Source organism: Sciurus carolinensis (genome assembly GCF_902686445.1).
Source record: "Sciurus carolinensis chromosome 14 unlocalized genomic scaffold, mSciCar1.2 SUPER_6_x, whole genome shotgun sequence".
In the NCBI taxonomy this organism is placed as follows: domain Eukaryota; kingdom Metazoa; phylum Chordata; class Mammalia; order Rodentia; family Sciuridae; genus Sciurus; species Sciurus carolinensis.
In genome coordinates, this window is record NW_025920104.1 from 2217902 (window position 1) to 2245123 (window position 27222).

Genomic DNA, 27222 nt, shown 5'->3' on the forward strand with positions numbered 1-27222 from the left:
TTATATTCTCTGAAATATTAGCTTGCAAGTGAAAAGAATCAGCCCAAATCCACAAATTGTAATAGTTTTCCTCTTCAAAATTCTACTCTTTCTTGTAGATACTTCTTCCATTAATGGTATACAAGTTGGATCTTTTGCCCTTTCATTTTGCAGCTAATATTTAGAATGGAAAAAAGAATTAATATACAAAAAAATGAAAATAAGACCTCTTTTAAAAATCTGAAAAATACATCCATATTAATTCACTTGATATAGAGGGAGGCAACTCAAGATTCTAATAAAGATTTAAAGTGAACACATCTTGCAATACAGTTCTTCACCATTATCCCATTAATGTAAATTATTAGTTTTACATTAAAAATAAATACTTTCATAGATTATCACATTTTAAACTGGTGTTTTTATGTCTTGAGATAAAGTTTCTTTAATTATAACTTAAATTTTGTATTTTACCTGTAAGGAATAACAACCGATACTTATTTCTTTTCATATTAAATATCAACTAATGTCTTAAAAAAGAGTGAACCATTCTTGTAACAAATCTACAATATACAAAACTGAACAAAAATTGGAAGAAAAGATGCTTATGATAGAAATGAAATACTTTATTTAAATATAATTGCAGAAACACATGTCAATAAAAACTGAAGTGGTCCTTTAACAAATAATGTGTGAAAGAAGCATCATTCAGTGTGGGGATGGGGAAATAAGGAGACAGGGATGGAGGCAGAGATAAATGAGGGTAGGAAGGAGAGAGAAGGAAAGAAGAAATAGCTACTGTGTGGGTAAACAGGAAGAGAATAAGCAAAAACCAAAAGATCATGGAAACAAAAAGAATCAGGTGGATTTATAGAGTAATATTTATTAGAAACAACCTGTGTGGGAGTGGTGATATAAATACTTTCAAATCACCAGAAGTAATAACTTCTAAATTCTGCAGTGTAAATATTTAACTTAAAAAGCCTGCAAAATTAATTTTAAACTGATAGCAGAAAAACAAACTGCAATGCCAATCTCATTAAGACTGTAATCTTGGTGTAACTTCTAAAAGGTTTCACTCAGCAAGATTCCCTTTTGACACTGATGCTCCATTTACTGAATCCTGAGACATTCCTTTTTTAAACAATTAATTATAATGATCCTTTCTGACAGGAGCTGTCACTATGCTGGTTTGAAATGTGGTGTTGATATCTAGCCTTGACTTCCCCACCATTTCTGTTACCTACACAGTTTTATCTGTGATAACTCATGTTTCTTTTTTTCTTTAAATCATCTTCAGTTATTATTGGTAAACTTTGAAACATTATAAATTTAACAAGCATAATAATATATTCCAAACCTGGAAGCCATAACAATTCCTAAGTAAATCCCATTATGATAATTACTACTTGAAAACTAATCAAAAGAAAAAAATTCAAAAGTTTGCTCAAAAATTAAGATTTTCCCACCCAAAGAACTGAACCTAATATTATTATAAACTAATAAATGTGTTCTCAACACTAGTCCTTATACAGAAATCTATAAATTCTTGATACACAAGGCCACTGAAAAAGAAGGTCTTCTACATAGCTAAATAAAGATAAAAATTCTCTTGCCAGGTGCAGTGGTTCACACCTATACTTCTAGCAGCTTCGAGGCTGAGGCAAGAGGATTGAGAGTTCAAAGCCAGCCTCAGCAATGGTGAGGCTCTAAGCAATTAGAGGCCCTGTCTCTAAATAAAATTAAAAATAGGACTGGGGATGTTGTTCAGTGCTCCAGTACCCCTGAGTTCAATCTCTGGCACAAAAAAAAAAAAAAAAAGAAAAAGAAAAGATGATATTTCTCTTTACAGATACACATTATCAAAATAAATATTATGATACCTGATTGCATTATCTATGTTTTAAAGTCAATAAGTCTCTAAAGCAATGCTTCTTAATTTTCTCATTTCAGAAAACTCTGGTTCTCTCCCAATTTTATCTCAAAGGCTCCATGTTTCCCCACTTCTCCACCCCATCTTTGTAACTTTGAACTGGAGAAACCAAATTAATAACCAACCTTGAGGAAAGTATGTCTTAGGGAATTCCCTACATTTAAAGCTGATGCTTTTGGCAGAGGTTATGGCTCAGTGGCAGAGTACTCACTTGGCACACATGAGGCCCTGGGTTTGATCCACAGCACCACATAAAATAAATAAATAAAATAATGGTATTGTGTCCATCTACAACTAAGAGGATAATTTTAAAAAGCTGATGCTTTGTAGGAAATTTCTATACAAAAACCATTCCAAATTTTCCTTCGATCACCCTGAAAAATATCACATTAAGTTAAAATAAATTCTTCTAGATAAATTAGAGATAAATGGAGTCATAATTTTTGCCGTCAGTCAGTTCAGTCTCTATCTAGCTTTTTCAGAAGAGGAGCCTGGCATACAGCAGGCAGTCCTATGTCAGGTGAATGAATAAAGTCAGAATACAACTTCTAAGATGCCTCTTTCACTGACAAGGAGTTACTTTCTCAAAGAATTATAAAATTTATTGCTCATTTCCCCATTTACAATATAATTTCCCCACGATTACTTTGTAGAATTTGCTTCACTACTTTTTTATTCTCACTTTAAAGACTCCTTCTGATTAAATAATATGTTATAGTCTGACAAATTACCAGGGACAAGTATAAAATTTATTTTGAGCAAAATACCTTATTTGATAAAATATTAGTGAACACATTGAATGAATTACAGGTTGAAGGTGTAAATTTTAATATATAACCTAACTTTCACCTAATATACATTGCAAAATCTTTTTTTCAGATTTATTTATTTATTTATTTATTTATTTTTATTGTAAACAAATGGGATACATGCTGTTTCTCTGTTTGTACATGGCATAAAGGCTTACCATTTGTGTAATCATAAATTTACATAGGGTAATGTTGTTTGATTCATTCTGTTATTTTTCCCTTCCCCCCCACCCCTCCCACCCCTCTTTTCCTTCTATACAGTCCTTCCTTCCTCCATTCTTGCCCCCTTCCTTAACCCTAACTCTAACCCCTCCCTCCCACCATTATGTGTCATTATCCATTTATCAGACGAGATCAATCGTCCTTTGGTTTTTTGAGATTGGCTTATCTCACTTAGCATGATATTCTCCAATTTCATCCATTTGCCTACAAATGCCATAATTTTATCATTCTTTATGGCTGAGTAAAATTCCATTGTATATATATACCACAGTTTCTTTATCCATTCATCAATTGAAGGACATCTAGGTTGGTTCCACAATCTGGCTATTGTGAATTGAGCAGCTATGAACATTGATGTGGCTGTATCTCTCTAGTATGCTGCTTTTAAGTCCTTTGGGTATAGGCCAAGGAGTGGGATAGCTGGGTCAAATGGTGGTTTCATTCCAAGTTTTCTAAGGAATCTCCACACTGCTTTTCAAAGTGGCTGCACTAATTGGCAGCCCCAAGAGCAATGTATGAGTGTACCTTTCTCCCCACATCCTCGACAACATCTGTTGTTGCTTGTATTCTTCATAATTGCCATTGTAATTGGGGTGAGATGGAATCTTAGGGTGGTTTTGATTTGCATTTCTCTTATTACTAGAGATGTTGAACATTTTTCCTATGTTTGTTGATTCCTTGTAGATCTTCTTCTGTGAAGTGTCTATTCATTTCCTTAGCCCATTTGTCGATTGGATTATTTGCATTCATGGTGTAGAGTTTTTTGAGTTCTTTATAGATTCTGGATATTAGTGCTCTATCAGAAGTATGATTGGCAAAGATTTACTCCCACTCTGTAGGCTCTTTCTTCGCATTGCTGATAGTTTCCTTTGCTGAGAGAAAGCTTTTTAGTTTGAATCTATCCCAGTTATTGATTCTTGCTTTTATTTCTTGTGCCATTGGAGTCCTGTTGAGGAAGTCTGGTCCTAAGCCGACATGTTGAAGATCTGGACCTACTATTTCTTCTATAAGATGCAGGGTCTCTGGTCTGATTTCGATGTCCTTAATCCATTTTGAGTTTAGTTTCGTGCATGGTGGGAGATATGGGTTTAGTTTCATTCTGTTGCATATGGATTTCCAATTCTCCCAGCACCATTTGTTGAAGAGGCTATCTTTTCTCCATTGCATATTTTTGGTCCCTTTTTCTAGTATGAGAAAATTGTATTTATTTGGGTTTGTGTCCGTGTCCTCTATTCTGTACCATTGATCTAACTTTCTATTTTGGTACCAATACCAAGCCATTTTTGTTACTATTGCTTTGTAGTAGAGTTGAAGATCTGGTATTGCAATACCCCCTGCTTCACTCTTTCTGCTAAGGATTGCTTTAGCTATTCTTGGTTTTTTATTCTTCCAGATGAATTTCATAATTTCTTTGCTCTATTTCTGTAAGGTACATCATTGGGATTTTAATTGGAATTGCATTGAATCTGTATAACACTTTTGGTGGTATGGCCATTTTGACCATATTAATATTTCCTATCCAAGAACATGGGAGATGTTTCCATCTTCTAAGGTTTTCTTTAATTTCTTTCCTTAGTGTTCTGTAGTTCTCAATTTAGAGTTCTTTCACCTCTTTTGTTAGATTGATTCCCAAGTATTTTACTTTTTTCAATGCTATTGTAAATGGGGTAGTTTTCCTAATTATTCTTTTTGAAGATTCATCATTTATGTATAAGAATGCATTAGATTTATGTGCATTGTACTTATATCCTGCTACTTTACTGAATTCACTTATGAGTTCTAAAAGTTTTCTGGTGGAATTTCCTGGTTCCTCTATGTATTCAACCATATCATCAGCAAATAGGGATAGTTTGAGTTCTTCTTTTCCTATTCGTATCCCTTTAATTTCTTTGGTCTGTGTAATTGCTCTGGCTAGAATTTCAAGGACGATATTGAATAGAAGTGGTGAAAGAGGGCATCCCTGGCTTGTTCCAGTTTTTAGGGGGAATACTTTCAGTTTTTCACCATTTAGAATGATATTGACCATGGGCTTAGTGTAGATGGCCTTTACAATGTTAAGGAATGTTCCCACTACCCCAGTTTTTTCTAGTGTCTTGAGCATGAAGGGATGTTGTATTTTATTGAATGCTTTTTCTGCATCTATCAAAATAATCATGTGATTCTTCACTTTAAGTCTGTTGATATGGTGAATTACATGTATTGATTTCCTGATGTTGAACCAAATTTGCATACCTGGGATGAAACCCACTTGATCATGGTGTACTATCTTTTTAAAATGTTTTTGTATGTGATTTGCTAAAATTTTGATGAGAATTTTTGGTTGATATTCATTAAGGATATTGGTCTGAAATTTTCTTTCTTTGATGTGTCTCTGTCTGGTTTAGGTATCAGGGTAATATTGGCTTCATAGAATGAGTTTTGGAGGGTTCCCTCCTCTTCTATTTTATGGAATACTTTGTGAAGTATTGGAATGAGCTCTTCTTTAAAGGTTTTGTTGAACATGGTTTAGAACCCATCTGGTCCTGGACTTTTCTTTGTTGGTAGGCTTTTGATGACTTCTTCTATTTCATTACTTGAAATTGGTCTATTTTAATTGTGTATGTCCTCCTTGTTCAGTTTAGGCAATTCATAAGTCTCTAGAAACCTGTTGATGTCTTTGAAATTTTCTATTTTGTTGGAGTATAGATTTTCAAAATAGCTTCTAAGTATGTTTTGTATTTCATTCATGTCTGTTGTGATATTTCCTTGTTCATTCCAAATTTTAGTGATTTGGGTTTTCTCTCATCTTCTCTTTGTTAGTGTGGCTAAAGGTTTATCAATTTTGTTTATTTTTTCGAAGAACCAACTATTTATTTTGTCAATTTTTTGTATTGCTTCTTTTGTTTCAATTTTGTTGATTTCAGCTCTGAGTTTAACTATTTCCTGTCTTCTACTACTTTTGGTGTTGGTCTGTTCTTCTTTTTCTAGGGCTTTGAACTGTAGTGTTAGGTCATTGATTTGTTGAGTTTTACTTCTTTTATTAAATGTGCTCGATGAAATAAATTTTTCTCTAGGTACTGCTTTGATAGTGTCCCAAAGATTTTGATATGATGTGTCTTTGTTCTCATTTACCTCTAGGAATTTTTTTATTTCCTTCCTAATATCTTCTGTTATCCATTCATCATATAATAGTATATTGTTTAATCTCCAGGTTTTGGAATAGTTTCTGTTTTTTACTCTTTCATTTATCTCTAACTTCAATCCTTTATGATCTGATAGAATACAAGGAAGTGTCTCTATCTTCTTGTACTTGCTAACATTAGATTTGTGGCATAATATACGGTCTATTTTAGAGAAGGATCTATGTGCTGCTGAGAAGAAAGTGCATTCGCTCTTGGTTGGATGGTATATTCTATGAATGTCTGTTAAGTCTAAATTATTGATTGTGTTATTGAGATCTTTGGTTTCTTTGTTCAATTTTTGTTTGGAAGATCTGTCCATTGGTGAGAAAGGCATGTTAAAATCACCTGGTATTATTGTGTTATGGTCTATTTGCTTTCTGAAATTGAGAAGGATTTGTTTGACATACATGGATGAGCCAGTGTTTGGGGCATAGATGTTTATGATTGTTATATCTTGCTGATTTATGCTTCCCTTAAGCATTATGAAATGTACTTCTTTATCCCTTCTGACTAACTTTGGCTTGAAGTCCACAGTTTCTGAAATGAGGATGGATACTCCAGCTTTTTTGCTGAGTCCATGTGCATGGTATGTTTTTCCCCATCCTTTCACCTTTAGTCTATGGGTATCTCTTTCTATGAGGTGAGTCTCTTGCAAGCAACATATTGTTGGATCTTTCTTTTTAATCCAATCTGCCAGTCTATGTCTTTTGATTGATGAATTAAGGCCATTAACATTCAGGGTTATTATTGAGGTATGATTTGTATTCCCAGTCATTTGGTTCATTTATTTTATTTATTTATTTCATTTTTGACACAACTTGGTTCCTCCTTTATTTGACAATTCCTTTAGGATAATTCCTCCCTTTGCTGATTTGCTTCTTTGTTTTTCATCTCTTCCTCATGGAATATTTTGCTGAGAATGTTCTGTAATGCTGGCTTTCTTTTTGTAAATTCTTTTAGCTTTTGTTTATCATGGAAGGATTTTATTTCTACATCAAATTTGAAGGTAAGTTTTGCTGGATATAAGATTCTTGGTTGGCATCCATTTTCTTTCAATGTTTGAAAAATGTTGTTCCAGGACCTTCTAGCTTTTAGGGCCTGGATTGAAAAATCTGCTGATATCCATATTGGTTTCCCCCTGAATGTATTCGGTTCTTTTCTCTCACAGTCTTTAAAATTCTGTCTTTTTTTGTCTGTTAGGTATTTTCATTATAATGTGCCTTGGTGTGGGTCTGTTGTAATTTTGTGTATTTGGAGTACTATAAGCCTCTTGAACTTGATTTTCCATTTCATTTTTCAGATTTGGGAAATTTTCTGATATTATTTCATTGAATAGATTGTTCATTCCTTTGGTTTGCTTCTCAAAGCCTTCCTCAATTCCAATAATTCTTAAATTTGACCTTTTCATGATATCCCATAGTTCCTGGAGATTCTGTTCATGATTTCTTACTATCTTCTCTGTTTGTTCAGCTTTGTTTTCAAGATTAAATATTTTCTCTTCAATATCTGAGGTTCTGTCTTCCAGGTGTTCTATCATATTGGTTATGCTTTCTATGGAGTTCTTAATTTGGTTTATTGTTTCCTTCATTTCAAGAATTTCTGTTTGTTTTTTTTTTCAATATCTTAACTCTTTATTGAAATGGTCTTTTTCTTCCTGTATTTGCTCTTTTAACTGTCAATTGGTGCAAGCATTCAATGCTTGAATTTGCTCTTTCATCTCATTGTTTGCTTCTCTGATCATTTTAATTATGTACTTTCTGAACTCCCTTTCTGTCATTTCTTCTGCCATGCTGTTTCGGGGTTTCTGGGACCCCCAGCCTTGGGCACGGTCAAGATGGCGCCTGGTGCTGAGCCAAAAGCGGCCAGCCATACAGTAAACAACCAGAGAATTCCAATGATTGGCTAGTTAACGATGTGATTAGAGCATGCCCCCCTCGTTTACCTATTCTATACCTGCAGCTGTCCGCGCGTTTACATCGTGTGCTCTCCCCTGATTGGTTGAAGTGTATATAAGCTTGGTGGGTGGGGGAGTAAGTGGCTGCTGAAGCGGAAGCTGGGAGTAAGAAGAAGCTGGGAGAAGAAGAAGCTGAGGGAAGAAGCTGGGGGAAGAAGCTGGGAGTAGGAGCAGAAGCTGAGAGCAGAAGCTGAGGGCAGAAGCTGAGAGCAGAAGCTGAGGGCAGAAGCTGAGAGTAGAGTCGCAGAAGAAGCTGAGAGCAAAGTAGCAGAAGAAGCTGAGAGTAAAGTAGCAGAAGAAGCAGAGAAGAAGAAGCTGAGAGAGGGGGGTAGAAGGGAGGAAGAAGAGTGCAGGCAGGCGTGAGCCGAGCGGGAGAAGCGGAACGACCGGAGCAGGCGAGAGTTAAGCGGAGAGAAAGAGTGCAAGAGAAAGAAAAGAGAGAAGAACCTGAGAGTAGGAGTAGAAGCTGGGAGTAGAGGCGTGCAAGCGGGTGTGAGCCGAGCGGGAGAAACAAAGCGGCCGGAGCAGGCGAGAGCCGAGCGGGAGAAGAGTGAAGTGCAGGAGGGGGAAAGAGAGCGAGAGAAAGGGATAGATAAGAAGGAAAGAAAGGAAGACTGTACGCAATGAACTTTCAAAGCTTCAGACGTTTGTCATGTCTCTCTCTGTGGGCAGAGGGAGCGCGATAATGCTGTCATTGGATTTTATTGATGTAATATCTAGATTTGTTTGGGGCATTTTCTTCCCTTGTTTTCTCATATTGTTCAGATATCAGTGGACCACTAAGATATTGCAGATTTTCTCTATTAACTTATAATGTCCCTGAAGATTTCTAGTATATACCCTAGTATCCTTCAGTAGCCTGAAGTCTTGGAGGAAGTTGATAATGCGGTTCTCCATAAGGAAGCTGCCTCTCTAGGGGTGGTGACCTTCAGATGGGGTATATTCCCTGATAGTGGGCAGAGGTGCCTCCACTTGTTGACCAATAGTCATCTAAAGGGGAACTAGGCTGCAGGCTGAGGTAAGGCCTTTTTGGGCCTGTGTCTCTGGTTTTACTGTCCTTGTGGGAAAACCTCACCCAGTCAGGAATACTCACCTGGTGTGGAGGTCTCGTTGGTCAGTTCCCCTCCTAGAGGTTCCCCTCAACCTACAACTACCACCTGAGCTGGTCTGCCTTCCTCTGCAATGTTCCCAGGGACCTGGACCTACCTCCTGGGCCTGGGAGCCTCACCCTTCACAGAAGAGTCTCCTTGGCCTGCCCCTCCTCCCAGATTTTGCCCACAGTCCTGGAAACTTTGCTCCTCCCCTAAGCATATCTCTGTGCGACTCTTCCACCAAGAAGCCACCTATGTCCTGGGACCCTGCTCTGCACCTAATCGCCTGGCTATGCAGCCCGTCCTCTGAGTCACCACCCGGAGCCCCGTACAATCCCTCTGAGTCCCAGATACCCATCACACGCCTTTTCTTCCAGACAGCGGCCTGGTGTTTTGACACGATCACTACGAGTCCAAGCAACTCACTTTGCGTCTCCTCCTCCTGCCAACCACCTGTAGCCCTAGACAGTCACTTCAAGTCCAAGTGACCCACCTTATTCCTCCTCCTCCTTGGGGTAGCCCCCCGGGTGTTCAGGAGTGGTCAATCCGAGACCAACGGACCCACCACGCTCCTCCTCTGGGCAGGCTCCCGGTGTTCAGGAGTGGTCACTTTGAGTCCAAACAACTCACCACTCACCTCCTCCTCTGAGCACCACCTGGAGCTCTGATGCAGTCACTCCTAGTCCAAGTGACCTGTCATGCTCCTCCTCTTCCTCCGGGTATTCAGAATTGGTCACTCTGAGTCTAAACAGCTCGCCATGCAGCTCCTCCTCTGGCAACTGCCTGTAGCTCTGATGCAGTCACTCCTAGTCCTAGCAAGCCGCCATGCTCCTCCTCTTCCTCTGGGCAGCCCCCTGTTGTTCAGGAGTGGTTGCTCTGAGTCCATACAGCTTGCCACACATCTCCTCCTCTAGGCAGCCGCCCAGAGCCCCAGTGGTTGCTCCGAGTCATAGCACTGTGCTGAGTGGCCTCCTCTACGATGCTCCCAGTTGTTCAAGTTCACTGCTCCAGCAGGGGGAGGGGTGTCTCACCGGGCAACTCTACTTCACAAATTTCCCTGTGTTCCTGGACTACCGTCCCATCCAGGACACCTCCCCAATGGGAGAGACTCACCCGACAGCTTTGAGTTCGTCCCAAGTCTCTCAATATCTCCTCTTTTGAATCCTGAGTCCTGGAGTAACATGAAATGCAGCCACCCTCTAGTCCGCCTTCTTGAATCCTAGGTCAGCTCGATTCCAAAGTTCCCACTTTTGCCACATTGCAAAATCTTTATAGAAATAAATATTTTTTTCATTAAATACACATGAAGAACTCAGAAGTGAGTTCCATAGATGCCTTTAAATGTTTTCCTCTTCTCTCTTTTCCTTCAACAAAGGTTCCTATTTCAGCAGTTTAGATCTTGGTATAGCCAATTTTCTTTAAATCACCTGTCCACAAAACCAAATATACACTTCTATATGAATACAAAAGCAGAAACAAAAATCACCACACTCTTTAAAAAACACAAGTTAAATTACAAATTTATATAGAGTCTGGTCAATAGAAGGAATACTTCATCCATAATTGTATTAACAGGTATATTTCATTTTGGCCTTTTACAACTACATAGCTGCACATAAATAATTTATAAATAGAAATTTCTATCTTTAACAGTCTAATAATTTGACCTTCATTAATTTTTTAACTGGCTGAACATCATTTTCTCTGTTTTTGGTGCAGAGGATTGAACCAAGAGCCTTGTGCATCCATATGGACTCTACAGTCCTAAGCTACCTACCTGATACCTGGCTGTGCACATTAAAACAAATAAGTATACCATAAATTATCAAATTATTTTCCCAGTATATGACACTTATGTTACAAACAATTTTGGAATAAATTACTACTGAAGACAGAAATGTTTTTATAGTCCTTGACACATCTTGCTAGAATGTTTTTGAAAGATGTGCCACCAGTTTCACTGAGAATATTAGCCTGGTGAACTCTAACTAGAAAGAATATCACTGGGGTAACCCCTTTTTCCTTGCTGAACAAAAACATGAAAGGTGCGTGCTTCTGTAGTATGCATTCCTTAATGACCACAAAAGTTTGTTGGTTGTGTGAATTCCTTCCTTTGGAAACTGTCCTTTTACACTTGTCTCCATGTTCCACTCACTGCTCTCATTAGAACTGCTCCACTATTTATCATCTTTTGTTGTGAAACATTTTGCATAATTACCCTCCCCCCTTTTAATTTTAAATATATATCTTCTGAATTAAGTCTTTTAGTTTGCAAACTTCTTCACTCAGATCTTCAACATTACTAACAAGTTCTTCACAAACTGAAGTAAAATTCTTGGAAGAAGTCCATTCCAGGACTATCTGCTAATAGTTTCAAAAGTCACATTTTAATTAATGGAAATAACTTTCTTCAACTTTATATACATAATGGTCACACAAAATTTCTAAACACTAAATTATATAATTGAGAAGTTGTTTTTTTTTAGGATAAATCCTGACATAAAAATAAGTCAGTAATTTTATATATATAGTAATTTTATACAAATAATTCAGTAATTTTGTATATAGAATCAGCTTGCTAAATGTATTTCCTAAATATAGGGACAGATAAAATGGAATTAATATAATATTTGAATAAATGATTCCCACATTAATATTACATAAGATCATAGGAAAACAAATCCATTTAAAAATTTTTATTCAAACAAACAGTTAAAAAAACTGGGAATAACTAACAAATAAGTTTGTTTTTTTAGGTCACTTATTTTCTCACTAAAACTTTCTTCACTAAAACAACTTTATATTGGTAATAGTTTTTAATAACACTCAACACACTGTTTTGTTTCAACTTTCATTTGGGTTTCCTGTCACTTTATATTTTAAACAATTAAATCCCCTTTAAAAACAAATGGGAAGTTCATTATAGGTATTGGTTTAATTTTGGTCTTATTCATTTTTCTTTGCTTGTGGGTGAGAACACAGTATTTTTAACTAATTAGTATGCAAAGGAATAATATTAAATTAATTTACTTAATTTGATAATACATTGAACAACTGATATTTTACCAGATCAGTATTTTTTACTGAAATATCATAAACTTATTGGGTGTGTTCTTTAGCATTCAGATTTTTTCATTTAATGATTTTAATAGAATACCTTATGAGGATTTACAGGTAATTTAGTAATGATATTCTGAGCAGCTGTTATTAAATGGCCACACTGTTTATTTAATTTCAGAAGAAAATTGAGGTACTCATCAGCACTAAAGAAATGAAGCAAATAAATAGAAATCACTTAAGAGCAATTTACTTCCTTCTACTGGGCTAGATACAAAATCTAGTTATAAAATTAATAGATCCTTTAAAAATATTTATACATTAGGTAATATGAATTAGGTACTGAATTAGACCTTGAACTATATCAATTAAAGAATGTGAAAAATAAGTTTTAAATCTTAAGGATCTCATATTTCAAGATGAATGTGAAGACACAACTATAACATTGTTACCTGAAGGAACATGAAAAAGAAAGATAAAAGAACCAATATTTGAATATCTCCTATATGAACAGACCACTAGTTATTTTTACATATATTATTTTTTCCAATCCTCACCAACAAATAATGTTAATACTAGTTTGTAAATGAGATTTATAACTGAGTTATTGAAGCATTTTAAACAAAAAAATATAAAATCAGGCTTTTGAAGAAGAAAGTTTATTAGGAGAGTGACGTGGCTTAGAGTAACACAAAAACAAAAGTAGAGAGAATCACTGGGAGACTAATAGAAAAATGCATCGAAGAGATGATGAAGCTTAAACTAAGGATCTGACAGTATCATTGGAAGAAGGAGGTTGAGGGGTAGTTTAAGAAATTTCTAGGATAAAAAACTGAAAATTCTCATGATAGATTGCATGCAAAATAATAGGAAGAATCTAGAATGATTCTCAGTTATTTACTTTCCATTAAAGTTGGCACCAAGCAGAGAACTGAATTTGAGGATGGGTGGTGAGGAGAATAGGGGATGGAGAGAAAACACTATGGCATAATAATTAAGAGCACAGACTCTTGCATCAAGACTCAAGCGGAGTTTGGAATCAACTTCCACACTTACTGGCTTTATGATCCTGCACAAGCCTAAACTTGAGCCAAATGTTTCTATATCTCTAGAATGGTGACAAAAGGACTTTCAGAAGGACTGCAGGAGGCAATATGAAGCATTTTGTCTTCCAAACAGCTGGCATTCAAGCAGACTTAATTATGATAATGACTGCAATTAGTATGAGAGGCAGGTGGCAAACACTAGTAAGCAGCAGATAATGCAGGTCTTACAAGGATATTTATTCTGATGTCTACAGACTCTTGAGTTTACATACAATTCAGAGGTTCAGTGAGTTCCAAGGGAAAAAAAGTACATTTTTTTTCACTAACCATTAACTGTAATTCAGCCTTTTTTGTGAACATAATAACAAATCACAAGAGTAATTAGAGGGTCTGGGGAGATAGATCAGTCGGTAGAGTGCTTGCGTTGCAAGTACAATTCTCTGAGTTTGATCCCCAGCACTGCAAAAAAAAGAGTTATTTTCCCTTAAAAATGAGAAGACAAGAATGCCCATTACTCACCTCTCTTAGTCAACAAAATATTGAAAGTTCTGAGCACTGTAATAAAGCAAGAAAAAGAAATAAAAGGCACAAAGATTGGAAAGAAAGAAATTATCAGATTTCTCTGCATACCACACTATTTCTATAGAAAATCTCAAAGAACCTAATGAAAAAAAAACAACTCCTAGATCTAGTAAGTGAGTTCAGCAAAGCTGAAATACTCACAGAGGATAGAAAAGAATTGCAAGTGGAAACAAATAAAAACTCAATACCACTAACAATGTTCTAAAGATAATGAAAGGCTTCAATTCTGTGTATAGTTAGATTTATGCAATAAAAATTACAAAATGCTGATTAAAAGAAAACCTTGAATTTGGATGTTCATGAATTTACTAGACTTAACATAGTCAAGATGTCAATTTTGCAAAGGATTAGTGCTATTATTCTAAAAAGTCAGAAAAAAATTTGCAGACATAGAATTGCTTAATTTAAATTATATATGAAAGAAAAATGTTCCAGGATAGCCAAGACAATTTTAGGAAAGAATAAAATGATAGGAATAATTTTTCCTAATGCTAAGTCTGTCCAGGTACATTGAGAATAATCATGACGGTATGAAAAATTGAACATCACTAATTGGAAAATCTGAAATTTCAATCAAATTTCTCAGCACTTTGGATGTTTGGATTAGGGATGCTCAACAGGTAGCATCTATGGAAATTTCCAAAATCCAAAAACGCTTCAAAAAATCTGTACTAATTCTGATCCCAAGCATTTCAGATAAGGGTAGATAGTCAATGTGTATTTACAGAGGGACAGACATCTGAAGAAACTGGAATAGAGAACCCAGAAGGCTCTACATAAATATGTCCAATTAAGTTTTTTAAAATAATGAAAACCAATTCTGCAGAAGGAATAACCTTTTTAACAAACAGTGCTGGAACAATTGGACATCCAGGGCCACCAAATACACTTCAGCATGTACCATACAGTCACAAAAATGAACTAAAAATGTACCATGGACTTGAAAAAATTTAGAATCTAATTTTTTATACTTCACACTAGAAGTAGGGTCTATAAGAGGGAAATGCTACCCCTGAAGATTAAAATTTTTGCTCTATGCAAGATCCCACTAAGATGAAAATAGAAATTACAGACTTAAAAAAACATTAGCACAAATCCAAAAAAAGACTTGAATTTAGACAAATTCCCAATATCAATGCTATAAAACAATACATACAAAATTAAATGGACAAGAGACAGAGACATTTCACCAGAAATGATGTACAGATAGCAAATAAGACATGAAAAGATATTCAACACCTTTATCCTTTAGGTAAATGCAAATAAAATCACAATGATCCATCACTACACACCTATAGAAATGTCTAAAAATATTTAGTGCTTACACCAAATGCTGATGAGTATGCAGAGAAACTAGATCACTAATATATAGTTGGGTAAACATAAGATAATACTGACATTTTGGAAAAAGGGGAACTAGTTAATAAAAACAAAACAACATAAGTGTAGCTCCCATGCAACCTTTAAAATGCTCTCCTGAATATTTTACCAAGAGAAATGAAAGCTTACTTTAGAAAAGAATCTTATTCACAGCAGTTTAATTTGGTATAATCAGATTTTAAAATCTACTTAAATATCCCTCAATCAGTAAATCATTAAAATATGGTTAAAACATACCATGGAATACTATTCATCCACAAAAAAGAATAAAGTATTTTACTGACAAATGCAACAACATTGATTGAACTTAGCAATGATTGCAAAAAGTCAATTTCTAAAAGACATTTACTGCATAATTCTATTCATATAATATTCATGAAATAATATTATAAAGATGAAGAACAAATTATTGTTTGCTAGGTGTTAAAATGGGGAAAGGGATGAGTATGGCAATAATATGGTTGGATGAGGAAGCTGGTAGTACAGGAATATTGTAAGTATTGACAGTGGTTACATAAAACTATATATGATATAATTACATACTTAAATATACACACACTAATAAATGCATGCATAACTGGTAAGAATGAAATAAGCTCTGCAGATTGTCAGGTTTGGATATTATACTACAGTTATGTAAGATATGAACACTGGATCAAACTGTGTGAAGGATGCATGGGACCTCCCTTTTTTTCTCTGAAATATGTGAATCTACAATTCTTTTAAAATAAAAAGTTAAAAAATATTCACTTCTCTATAATTTATTAATAAAATCAAATAGACTTTGGATTATTAGTAATCAGTGCTTAACAACTTTATATTATTGGAAATGAAATTTCTATCTTTATAATATAATATCTCACATAAAATGGCTAAAAATATATCCAAGATCATGTGAGAAATGCTTTCTTATTAATAGAAAATATTAGTACTGTAATTTTTTTCTGTTTGACATGTACAATAATTTAAACAGTGTAAGAACTATACTAGGAAAAGCATAGTATATCTTATATAGTCTGATTTAACATGATGCAATAAAAAATAAAACATTAATGTTTCAGCATGAGTTAAGACAGTGCACTGGTTTGCTTCTTAGTAAAATAACTATAAAAATTGACTTTACAAAGGGTATCCTATTTTTGAACAAAGAATATTTCAAAATCTCTTTCCTTGAGAAAATAATATAATAAAATCAAATGACAGACATTATCAATATTAAATTAAACAAGAATAGTTGATTATACATAATATTAAAGTAAATTGACAAGTTAACTTTACCTGACTTCCAACTTTGCCACTTCAGATAACTCTCCAAAATGTATCTCTTCTACCTCCAGTTCTTTAACAGCAGCCAGAATTTTCTGCTGATCATTATTGTTAATCCCAAACTAAGTAGAAATAATTTTAAGATGTAGTTAAGATAATTATACTAGAATAATTTAATCTTCAAAATCATTAAAAGGTTTTCTGCTGAAATCTGCATCTTGAAAAACAGACATATTAGAAAATAATTTACTAAAATATATGGTTTGCTTATAAATGTGACTGATAAAGCTATCTACACTATTAAAATATTTTTGCAATATATAATAGTTGTGATAGACACTCAAACCCAATTACTAGATTTTAAGACATAATAGTCAAAACAACAGAGTACAAGTTGATATAGTATGCTTACTTTGATTTCTGTAATAATCAAAATTAGTGATTCTAATAATAATTTCAGGTTTCAATGAAAATTAGTGATTATAATAATTTCAGTTTCTAATGTGTTCAGATAGCAAAGTTCATTGCTTTTTACACAATCTATTTATCAAAATTTCTCTAATATTTCTCACACTACTTTTTAATTGTTAGTAATCTTAATGTCAAATTTGTGACTTTTCATTTGTTCTTTTTAGATATACATGAAAGTAGACAATATTTTGACATATTGTATATACATGGAACATAACATGTGGTGGGTGATGCCCGGGGTCACACCACAAAGACCAAGCTAAGACCAAGCTAAAGTGGCAGCTGGCACAGCACCAGTGGGCATGTAGTTTGTCTCTCACTGTAAACAGGAAGATGAGCACACTGGCTATCCCTGTCAGACCATGCCTAAGCTACCAATCGTAATATTCCAAGACTTACTTCCCCTTGGCAACAAGTTTCCGACTGGTTTATTAACTGTATATAAGTGAGTGTTCTTCCTGTAATAAAAGTCTTTCCATCCAAGGAAGTAGAGTTGTGCATGTTTCACTTTGTGTCCCGCTGCTTGGGGACATTTGGTGGCCCCTAAGGGGATGGGGAATGTACGGGAAAAGAGACCCTTGGGATTGTTGCTGCAGGCGGTAACAAATATCCGCAGGATTGTTGCTGCAGGTGGCAACATAACTTATCCTAATTAGGATCCCATTCTTGTGGTTGTATATAATTTGGATTCCACTGGTTGTGTATTCATATGTGAACAAAATAATATCTTGGCAGTTTTGAGAAAATAACAATAGTGGTACTATTTGGAAGACACATACTTATATCCACATACATTTAAAAGAGCACTTCTTTTTTCTAAGAAGTCTGTTTTGCAAATCTATTTCACATTTGGAAATGAAGTACTGGCTTTAACTGAGATATCATGACCACCTTAAAAAAAAAAAAAAACTCAACTTCATGTCTTTAAATGCTTTTAAAGTAACTTTATACTATAATCAGATTTTTGAATGAATTTTTCATAATCATATTTAATCAAGAACTTAATAAAATATCAATCAGTTTGTAACCCTAGGATTACTGAAATAGAAAATAAAAGAAGGTCCAATTTAAAAAAAAAATAGTATAACTAGAGTTTTTGAAAATGATACTAACCTTTGCAAATTCATCTTTTTTCATGGTCAAAAGGTGTCTTAAAGTTATATCCCTTTCCTGTAGAAAATGTTAAAAAAAAAACTCTATTACCTTTCAATATAAATAGTGTAAAGGGAAGTAGTTAAGTGTACATAAGATAATGAACTGCTGCACTCTTAAACAACTTCCAACTTTCCAGAGTTGGATAGATAGAGCACTCTAGTACTGGGTAGATAATATATACTCACCTCAAAAAGTATAAATATAATTAGTTTTCCAGATTCAAATAACATGATGACTTTCAAACTACAATTTTCCTTACATGGCATGAAAACATTTCTATAAAATTGGATAGAAATTACATTTATGCTGAAGATTACTCCAAATAGAAAAATAGTTTCAAAATTTTGAAATAGTTTCAAAATTGTACTACAAAACCCAACTCTAGTCGGGCATGGTGGCATATGCCTCTAAACCCAGCAGCTCAGGAGACTGAGGCAGGAAGAGTTCAAAGCCAACCTCAGCAAAAGTGAGGTAATAAGCAACTCAGTGAGACCCTGTCTCTAAATAAAATACAAAATAGGGTCAGGGATATGGCTCAGTGGCTGAGTGTCCCTGAGTTTAATCCCTGATGCCCCCCCAAAAAAACCCAACTCTAAAACACCTGAACAAAATGTCCATAATCCTAAGGGGGGTCTGTTTTAAGTACTAATTTATTGTTTCAGTATTCTTATAATTTTCGTCTACTCAAATCCAAAATGTTTGCTTAAAGTACCTAGGTAAATCTTGGCATATGGGTATAATTTAATATTCAAGACAACCTTACAATACCTATTATTGTCTTTAAGGGGAAAAAATGTTTAAGTAACATATTTTGGTCAAAAATCAGAGGAAGAATCTTATGTTATGTTTGTTTGGTTTAAAATCATGCTTCTAGTATTATATACAAGAAGATCAGCAAGTGCAAAAACAAATGGCTTTATTTACAGAGGCATTGGACTGTTGGCAAAAGTTGTTAAATTCAACAAGTTTATACTTTATGTAAATATAATAATTCAATCTGGGGATATTTATTACAATTTTCAGATGGGATGTATTACAAATTATACAGAAAAGTACAGCATTCATTCATAGGCATCTTTATGAATTAATTTAATGTTATGTTAACCAACAAATAAAAATATATAAATCTCACCTTTAGTACATCTGTTATATGTTCCAGTCCAAGACCATGTAAAAATATTTCCAGATCTCCAAATGCTGTGTATGAACTATACATATTTATAGCAATGTCAATTTCAGAAGAGACTATCGATGTACAAATAATAAACATATACTTATATTTCAAGAAAAAAATTAGAATAGTAAGAATGAATTCATATAGAATTTATTTCTAAATGTACACTCCAGTTTTGATGCTGTATCAAGGATTGAGCAAGTGTTAATTATTTTTTCATCCACCTGGGTTGGAACAGAAGCTAGGGCTTTGTAAATGCTAAGCAAAGCAAACCACTGAGCAGTCCTCTCAACTCAAAGCAGGCTTTCCTAAGCAATCATATCACAGGAAATGAATGATGGCAAAGTGTAGCTCATCGTTCCTAAGAATGAAAATACTCATTAACATATATAACTTGTAAAATATCTGCATGTAAAATTTTCTTTAATTGTGATAAGTAAGAATTAACAAACAACTTTATATGGGGTAGAGAATGGTTTATAATTGTATACTGAACAATAGTGCTCAGGAAAAATACTTTTAGTTTTCACTTAAACAATGAGAAATGTGCTTAAAATACTCAGAAAGCAAGGGATAATACAGTTTGAATAGTAATTCAGATGCTGACTCTCTTCAAATATATTTTACTGGTATTTTACCAAGTTCACATTTAAAGTCAAAGTTGTTATGATTAATATTGGTACACATAAATAACACCCTCTAAAATTATGGAGACCAATGCACATAAAACCCAGATATTTCTAAGTGATATTTAAAAATGTTTGTCGAATTATAAAATATCATATATCTTAAACACATCATATTTGGAATAAGTAGTAAAAGCATGCATTTTTAACTTATTTACAGGAATTCTTTTGAACTAAAATTTGTTACCCAAATATGTGATCTTTTTCTTTATCAGAATCCATCTCACCCCAATTAGAATGGCAATTATCAAGAATACGAGCAACAATAGGTGTTGGCGAGGATGTGGGGAGAAAGGTACACTCATACATTCCTGGTGGGATTGCAAGTTAGTGCAGCCACTCTGGAAAGCAGTGTGGAGATTCCTTAGAAAACATGGAATGGAACCACTATTTGACCCAGCTATCCCACTCCTTGGCCTATACCCAAAGGACTTAAAATCAGCATACTACAGAGATACAGCCACATCAATGTTCATTGCTGCTCAATTCACCATAGCCAGATTGTTGAACCAACCTAGATGTCCTTCAATTGATGAATGGATAAAGAAACTGTGGTATATATATATAATGGAATATTACTCAGCCATAAAGAATGATAAAATTATGGCATTTGCAGGCAAATGGATGAAATTGGAGAATATCATGCTAAGTGAGATAAGCCAATCTCAAAGACCAAAGGACGAATGATCTCGCTGATAATTGGATGATGATACATAATGGGGGGTGGGAGGGGTTAGAGTTAGGTTTAGAGTTAGGGTTAGGGAGGGGGGCAAGAATGGAGGAAGGAAGGACTGTATAGAGGGAAAAGAGTGGTGGGAGGGGTGGGGGGAAGGGAAAAAATCACAGAATGAATCAAACAATATTACCCTATGTAAATTTATGGTTACACAAATGGTATGCCTTTATGCCATGTACAAACAGAGAAGCAACATGTATCCCATTTGTTTACAATAAAAAATAAAAATAAAATAAATAATGAAATAAAATAAAATAAAATTAAAAAATAATCTGCTATCAAGTGTTTACAAATAGCCTCTTCTTTAGTTATCTCTTGATGCTTTCCTTCCAATGGTTTTAAAGTCAAAGAAAGTTGAAGACCTGAAAAGTTTCAGAAATTAGCCAAATATAGTAAATATTTTATATGCTGTTAAGTGCACTTAAAAAGAAATAATGTGATTATTTTTCACCTGGAAAATAAAATTTTAGCAAGGTATAAGGGACAAAACATTCATGACCGATTACCTGAGAATGACTTTTATAAACCCAAGTAAATTGTTCCTTGATACAAAATAAGCAGAAGAGTATAACTAATTCAAAAGAGTAAAATTACAGTAGCATTTTTAGTAATATATAATACAAAATTAAAATTTCATTTTGATAAATGACTCAGATCAAGATAAAGGTAGCAACTGAAATACATTGCTAAGAGGGAAGGATGCAAAAAACTTGCTTAAATGTATATAAATCTCAACTATATAACTCAAAGCAATATGGAAAAATTTGTTAGTTTTACAATCTAACTTCTTACAAAGTCAAGGCTATGTCATGTAATCATTCAAAATATAAGATCAAATTTCATTATAAGAAATTATGATTCAATACAACCATTGATGCTCATAAATTTATTATATCAAATTCAGTGTCATCTATCCAAATTTTAATAATGTACTAATTTTTAGTTTCCAAATTTTCAATGATTAGAAAAAAAATGCAAAAAAATGTTTTTGTTGTTCTAGGGATTGAACCCATGGGTGTATAACCACTGAGCCACATCCCCAGTAGGTTTTTATATTTTATTTAGAGACAAGGTCTCTCTGAATTGCTAAGTGCCTTGCTAATCTCCTGGGGCTGGCTTTCACTGGAGATTCTCCTGTCTCAGCCTCTGGAGCTGCTGGGATTACAGGCATGCACCACCACACCCAGATTTCTTTTTGAAATTTTACAAGACTTTAGTGATTAGTCTCTATTATAGAATAATTTTGGAAATGTACATATTATTTGGAAATTATATCATGTTTATTAGATTGCTCAAAATTTAGTGAAGCTATTTTATATGCAGTATAAGTGGCATGGTCTGACAGTTGTATGACAGAACTTGTGGAATTTTACAAACTTTAAAATTCAGAACCTCAGTGTTATGAACTCTTGAGCCTAATAATTTTACAATGGTACCATACTTGACTCATGCTTAGAAAGTACAGGCCACTGACTAAAAGTTTAGTATTCACACCAAAAGTTTGAATTCATAAAATAATTTGATATATGGCAAATATTTATCATTCAGCTTTAAAATCTGAATGACAGCAGATTATATACCCAATTATATTATCACTTTACCACATACCTTGTCATACATATACGAATAGTTGTTGCTTAAAGGATTTAACTTTTAAATTTTCTAACATCTAAAACTTAAAATTATACAACAATGTTTTAGGTATATATTCAAATGTTGACATTTTACTGTCTCAATACAAAAGTTAATTTTTAAAAATCTAAACCAGTTTATAATATCAGTGTATCTACTTTCATTATCAGCAACATAATAAGACTTTTATCCTTTTATATAACTTATCACACTATAAATGTCTATGATTTAGTAGATGAAAAATTACTAGACAAATATTAGGTGGAGAAAAAAATGTACATTTAAAAGCTAAAAAAACTATTATTACACTTGTGAATTCCAACAAAATAACATAAAAGTTCTATATAAGATAATATGCTATACCACAGAAAAATTAGTTTAACATATAGATGATACCTCAAGATGTTTGTTTCTTTTTGCAATCTCACTTGGTGTCTTCCCATCTTTGGTTTGTAGCATTTTATTAGCTCCAAGTTCAAGCAACTTCAAAACTACATTTTATGACCTTGATGTGCTGCCCATGTTAAAGCCTATGAGGGGAGGAAAAGAGGATTGCTTAAAGAGAAGGAGTGCACATGAGAGAGATAGGAATTGTTTTCAACAGTATTAATGGCACATTAAAAAAGAGAGAATGGTTAATTTACAGAATGATGTAACTTCTTCATTTAACAATATGAACATATTTTCCATATTGTAATGTAACATACTTCCCATGCTACAATTGTCTGCTCATTTCCTTAGCCCTATTATTGATTTCCTTATTTGTATTCTTGGTGTAAAGTTTTTTGAGTTCTTTGAATGAGGAAGGAAACATTGTATAGAAGAAAAAGATGGGTGGGGGTAGGAAAAATAACAGACTGAGACAAACATCATTATCCTATGTACATGTATGATTACACAAATGGTGAGACTCTACTTTGTGTACAACCAGAGAAACAACAGTTGTACCCCATTTGTGTACAATGAATCAAAACAAATAAATTTAAAAAACAGAAAACAAGTTAGTATTGAAAGCCAATACTGTAAATCTACCAAACTGCTGAAGTGACATTTGCAACCAAATTTATATCTAAGAAAGCAAGGAACACTTTCCCCAAGGCATCTTCTGTTTCTTAAAACAGGCAATAACATTCAACAAGGTAACAACCAAACAGTTATTAGGTCAAAACCTTGGGCATCAGTTTAATATGTGCTACCTTATCAATGATAATAAAAGTTATTGAAATTAAAATGTCATAATGATTTACAAACCCCTTATGTCATGACTGAACAATCTGAAAATAAACTCTTATGCTAGAAAAACTGCCTTCTAAATGTAAAAAAATCTATTCTTTTTTTAAGACACAAAAAGGTTTCAGTGAGCAAGAAAAAAAAACCCTCACAAAAAACAAATGTTAATTACACACAATATTTCCAATTTTATTATTACTCTTAACAAGAAGAATGCCAACTTCATTCAATATGTGTTTCAAACTATTTTGTGTATTCAATAATTAACATAGGCCTGCTTGATTTTAACTTATAATACCATTTTTATTGCATTATCAATATAAAAAGAAAATAAATAGTAAGTTCACACAACATCATAAATGCCAAGTCCCAAATAACTTAATCAAGGCCACTTTCTTTTTAGGCCTAAATATAATTAAGCTAAATTAAGCGAAAACATTTTTCTGTGCAATACTTCCCTATACAGTTTGTGGACTTTTAAATACTCAACCACCTACTACAATTTACAAATATTTAAATTTGAATATTTACAAATACTCAAGTTTACAAAATATTCCAGTATATACTATAATTTACAGAAAAAGACAGTAAAAACAAAATACTCAGATATAGGCAATTTGACACAAATATGTGTTTTGCAACAATTAGAAAAGTCATGCTATTTTAACTGGTTTGTGTTGAAATCTCCTAAATATAGGTAAAAATGATGGAAAATATGAGTACATTCTACTGCCAGATGCTGTTTGGATTAAATTATTGTAAATATCCTTATCACATTTCTGCTACATTCAAAGGCACTTACATATTTTAGCCCACAGTTTCTGTTCTGTACAAATAACTTCTACCCCTGAGTTATAAGAATTATTTAGACAATATTTAAAAACAATTAACATGGGGCTTGGTATACAGAAAATATTCAACTAAAATTTAATTTAAAAACAAAAAACATAACCCACTCAAAGAAAAATTCTAAAGCCAAAATAAATAAACCAGTAAATTGCCATATTGACTTGATACAGTATACTGTGAAAAGTATCTTCTACAGAAAGATCTAAGAAAAACAAAAGATATGATTTGTGTTCTAGAGAGTTATACATAAAAATAGATTTTGAGTTGCCAGCTCTTTACTATTAGTCTGAAAGTAGGGAAAAGAAAAATAATAAAAGAAAATACAATTAAAAGAACTAGCTAGATTCCTATGTACTAATTATGGAAAGTCTATCATGAAATACTAAATTAATGTTATTTCCAATGAGATTTTAAGTAAAATTTGAAAAACAAAAAACTCCATGAAAAACAAACAACAGTGCTGACATAGACAAAATAATTATAAACAAATAAATAATTCAAAAAGATCCAAAATACTGAATTTTTTTGTAGTAATAAATAGCAAGTAAAAAAAAAATTCAGACCAAAATTGTAAAGCATATAAAACAGCTGAATGAAAACATATTTCAATTTCTTAAAAACTGTATATCTAATATGCCAAGGAAGTGAAATCTAGAGAGCAAAAAACCTGAGACATAAAATGTGCATTCACATTTGTTTTTTCCCTAACAGCATGTACCAGTTCAGATGGGAAAGTGAGCCACAGCTGATTTTGGTGGCCTGTATATCATGGGGAACAAAACTGACTATCCTGGGTCTATACAAGGTATAGAGCTTGATAAGCTATACTTAAGACAAATTCAGCTGAGACTCAAAGGGCTATATCTTCAGGTTAAGGATAAACCAGAAAAAAAACCCAGCTCTTCATTTTGTATACTCCAAAATGGCCGAGAACCACAATCCCTAATGTAAGTTTACATGAGTCATGGACCCACAGTACTCAAAGCATGTTTTTAAAATATATAAAATTCTCTCTAATTGAACCTCCTAGAACTCATAATTAGTCCTCCATTCTGATTTTAAACCTAATGACTAGCACCTAGGCATGAATGAGAAGCATCATACACATTACTAACAGAAATAAAATTACAGAAATTGGAAATTCTCCATCTAGATGATATGTTTATCATATTAAAGAAAAATTGGGGCATACTGGGGAATTGAATGAAGGGGCACTCCACCACTGAGTCACATCCCAGTCCTAGTTTGAAATTTATTTAGGAGACAGGGTCTCACTGAGTTATTTAGTGCCTTGCCATTGCTGAGGGTGACTTGACGTGATCCTCCTGTCCCAGCCTACTGTCTCAGCTGTTGGATGCTCACCATCCAACCTGGCTAAAGAAATTTTAAACTAAACCTTAAAATATTTTCAGGGAAAAATGAGTTATAAAGTGATACCACAATTTTAAAAAGAAGCAAACAAGTTGTAGAAATTAAAAAGTAACTCAAATTATTGATTCAATTGGTGAACTTAATAAATTAGGTGTGAGTTACAAAACTAAATGCATTATTCAATACTGATATAACTGAATAAATTATAAGTATTTCATGTATTTAAGTTATACCCAATTTTGAAAACTATTATAGAATTTTTTCAGTACCATTTCAGAAAGATTTCTAATAAATTAAGTATAGGAAATTCATCAGTTTCCTCTTAATTAATTTTAATTTTTCTAATTGCTCTATTTACTGACTTTTAGTACAAATGGAACCAACTGATTTGAATCAAGTAATTTACTTTCACTATAAGATCTACAAACCCCTAGAATTGTCCTTTTGTTCCAAACACAAGTAAATCCTTTTCTTTTATTTCCCCCATTTTATCTACAAAATAAGGCCCTGTCTTTTGAACTTTTTCCACAGAATGAGTACTTTCCATGCTCCTTTTACATATCAGAGCTGGGACTTCATTCCCTAGTTTAGAGATTGACCACTAAGACTGCTATTACTTTCACTTTATGAGAAAAAACTATGGGTCTCATTTTAATTTGAAAAAAGTTAGTGTTCAATGACTTTTACAACTAGTAAGTATGTGGCCAAGCAGCTTTCATGAAAAATATGAGCTGTATGGTCAAATCTTCACATGTGCTATTTTTCTGGAAAGGTTATTTTTCTCAGTAAAAGAGTTGCTCAACAGAAGGGAATGTCAACAGAATGAAAGGAAAATCATCTAAAGATGTATTTTTCTCCCTGATATCTGAATAGTGGTTCCCTAATGCATCTTTTGGCACATTTTACATGAAACTTAGTAATAATATAATTTGTCTATACAATTCCCCTAAGTTCACTGTATTCTTGAGCCCTGAGATGTATTTGTCCCCTTTCATATTGATGTATGTTATCCGTACCCCACTGTATATTCACTTAATGCTATCCTCATAAAATCTGCAGATTAAAAATCACTATTGCCATGAGGTATTTTCTTTTCAGGACTATAAAGAAAACATAATTCAGTAACTGTATTGGTTCAAGCTCTGAACATTAAAGAAGACAAAGTAGCTGAAAGTTTATTTCTGAAGTTATTTCTCATATCTGTTAATTAAATAGACAGCTTTCTTTAATGATGCTGTAAAATTATGTATTTTATTTGATGACATACCAGTCTAAATCTTGTGCTTCTTCAAATTCACTAGCTTTTCTTGGGTTTTCAGCTTTAAAATTGCCTTACGGTATGATTGCTTTATAGATTTTATCATGAGATAATAATCATGTTATTTTAATTCAAATGAAATCTTTTTCCAGATATATCCTATGTATCTGAAAGATCCCA

At 33.5% G+C, this 27222-nt stretch overlaps 1 protein-coding gene across 1 annotated transcript; it reads right to left on the bottom strand.

Moving 5' to 3' along the window:
- LOC124973150 (ankyrin repeat, SAM and basic leucine zipper domain-containing protein 1-like) lies at positions 1 to 22858 on the bottom strand. The gene is made up of 9 exons (XM_047537269.1): positions 22718 to 22858; positions 20979 to 21064; positions 20154 to 20188; positions 19239 to 19314; positions 18065 to 18121; positions 16493 to 16602; positions 12307 to 12412; positions 11399 to 11510; positions 1 to 155 (listed from the first exon to the last, which is right to left on the bottom strand). The coding sequence occupies exons 1-9, from the start codon at positions 22791 to 22793 to the stop codon at positions 1 to 3; spliced, it is 813 nt and encodes a 270-aa protein (XP_047393225.1). The 5' UTR covers positions 22794 to 22858.
- Between the last annotated feature and the right edge of the window lie 4364 nt (positions 22859 to 27222).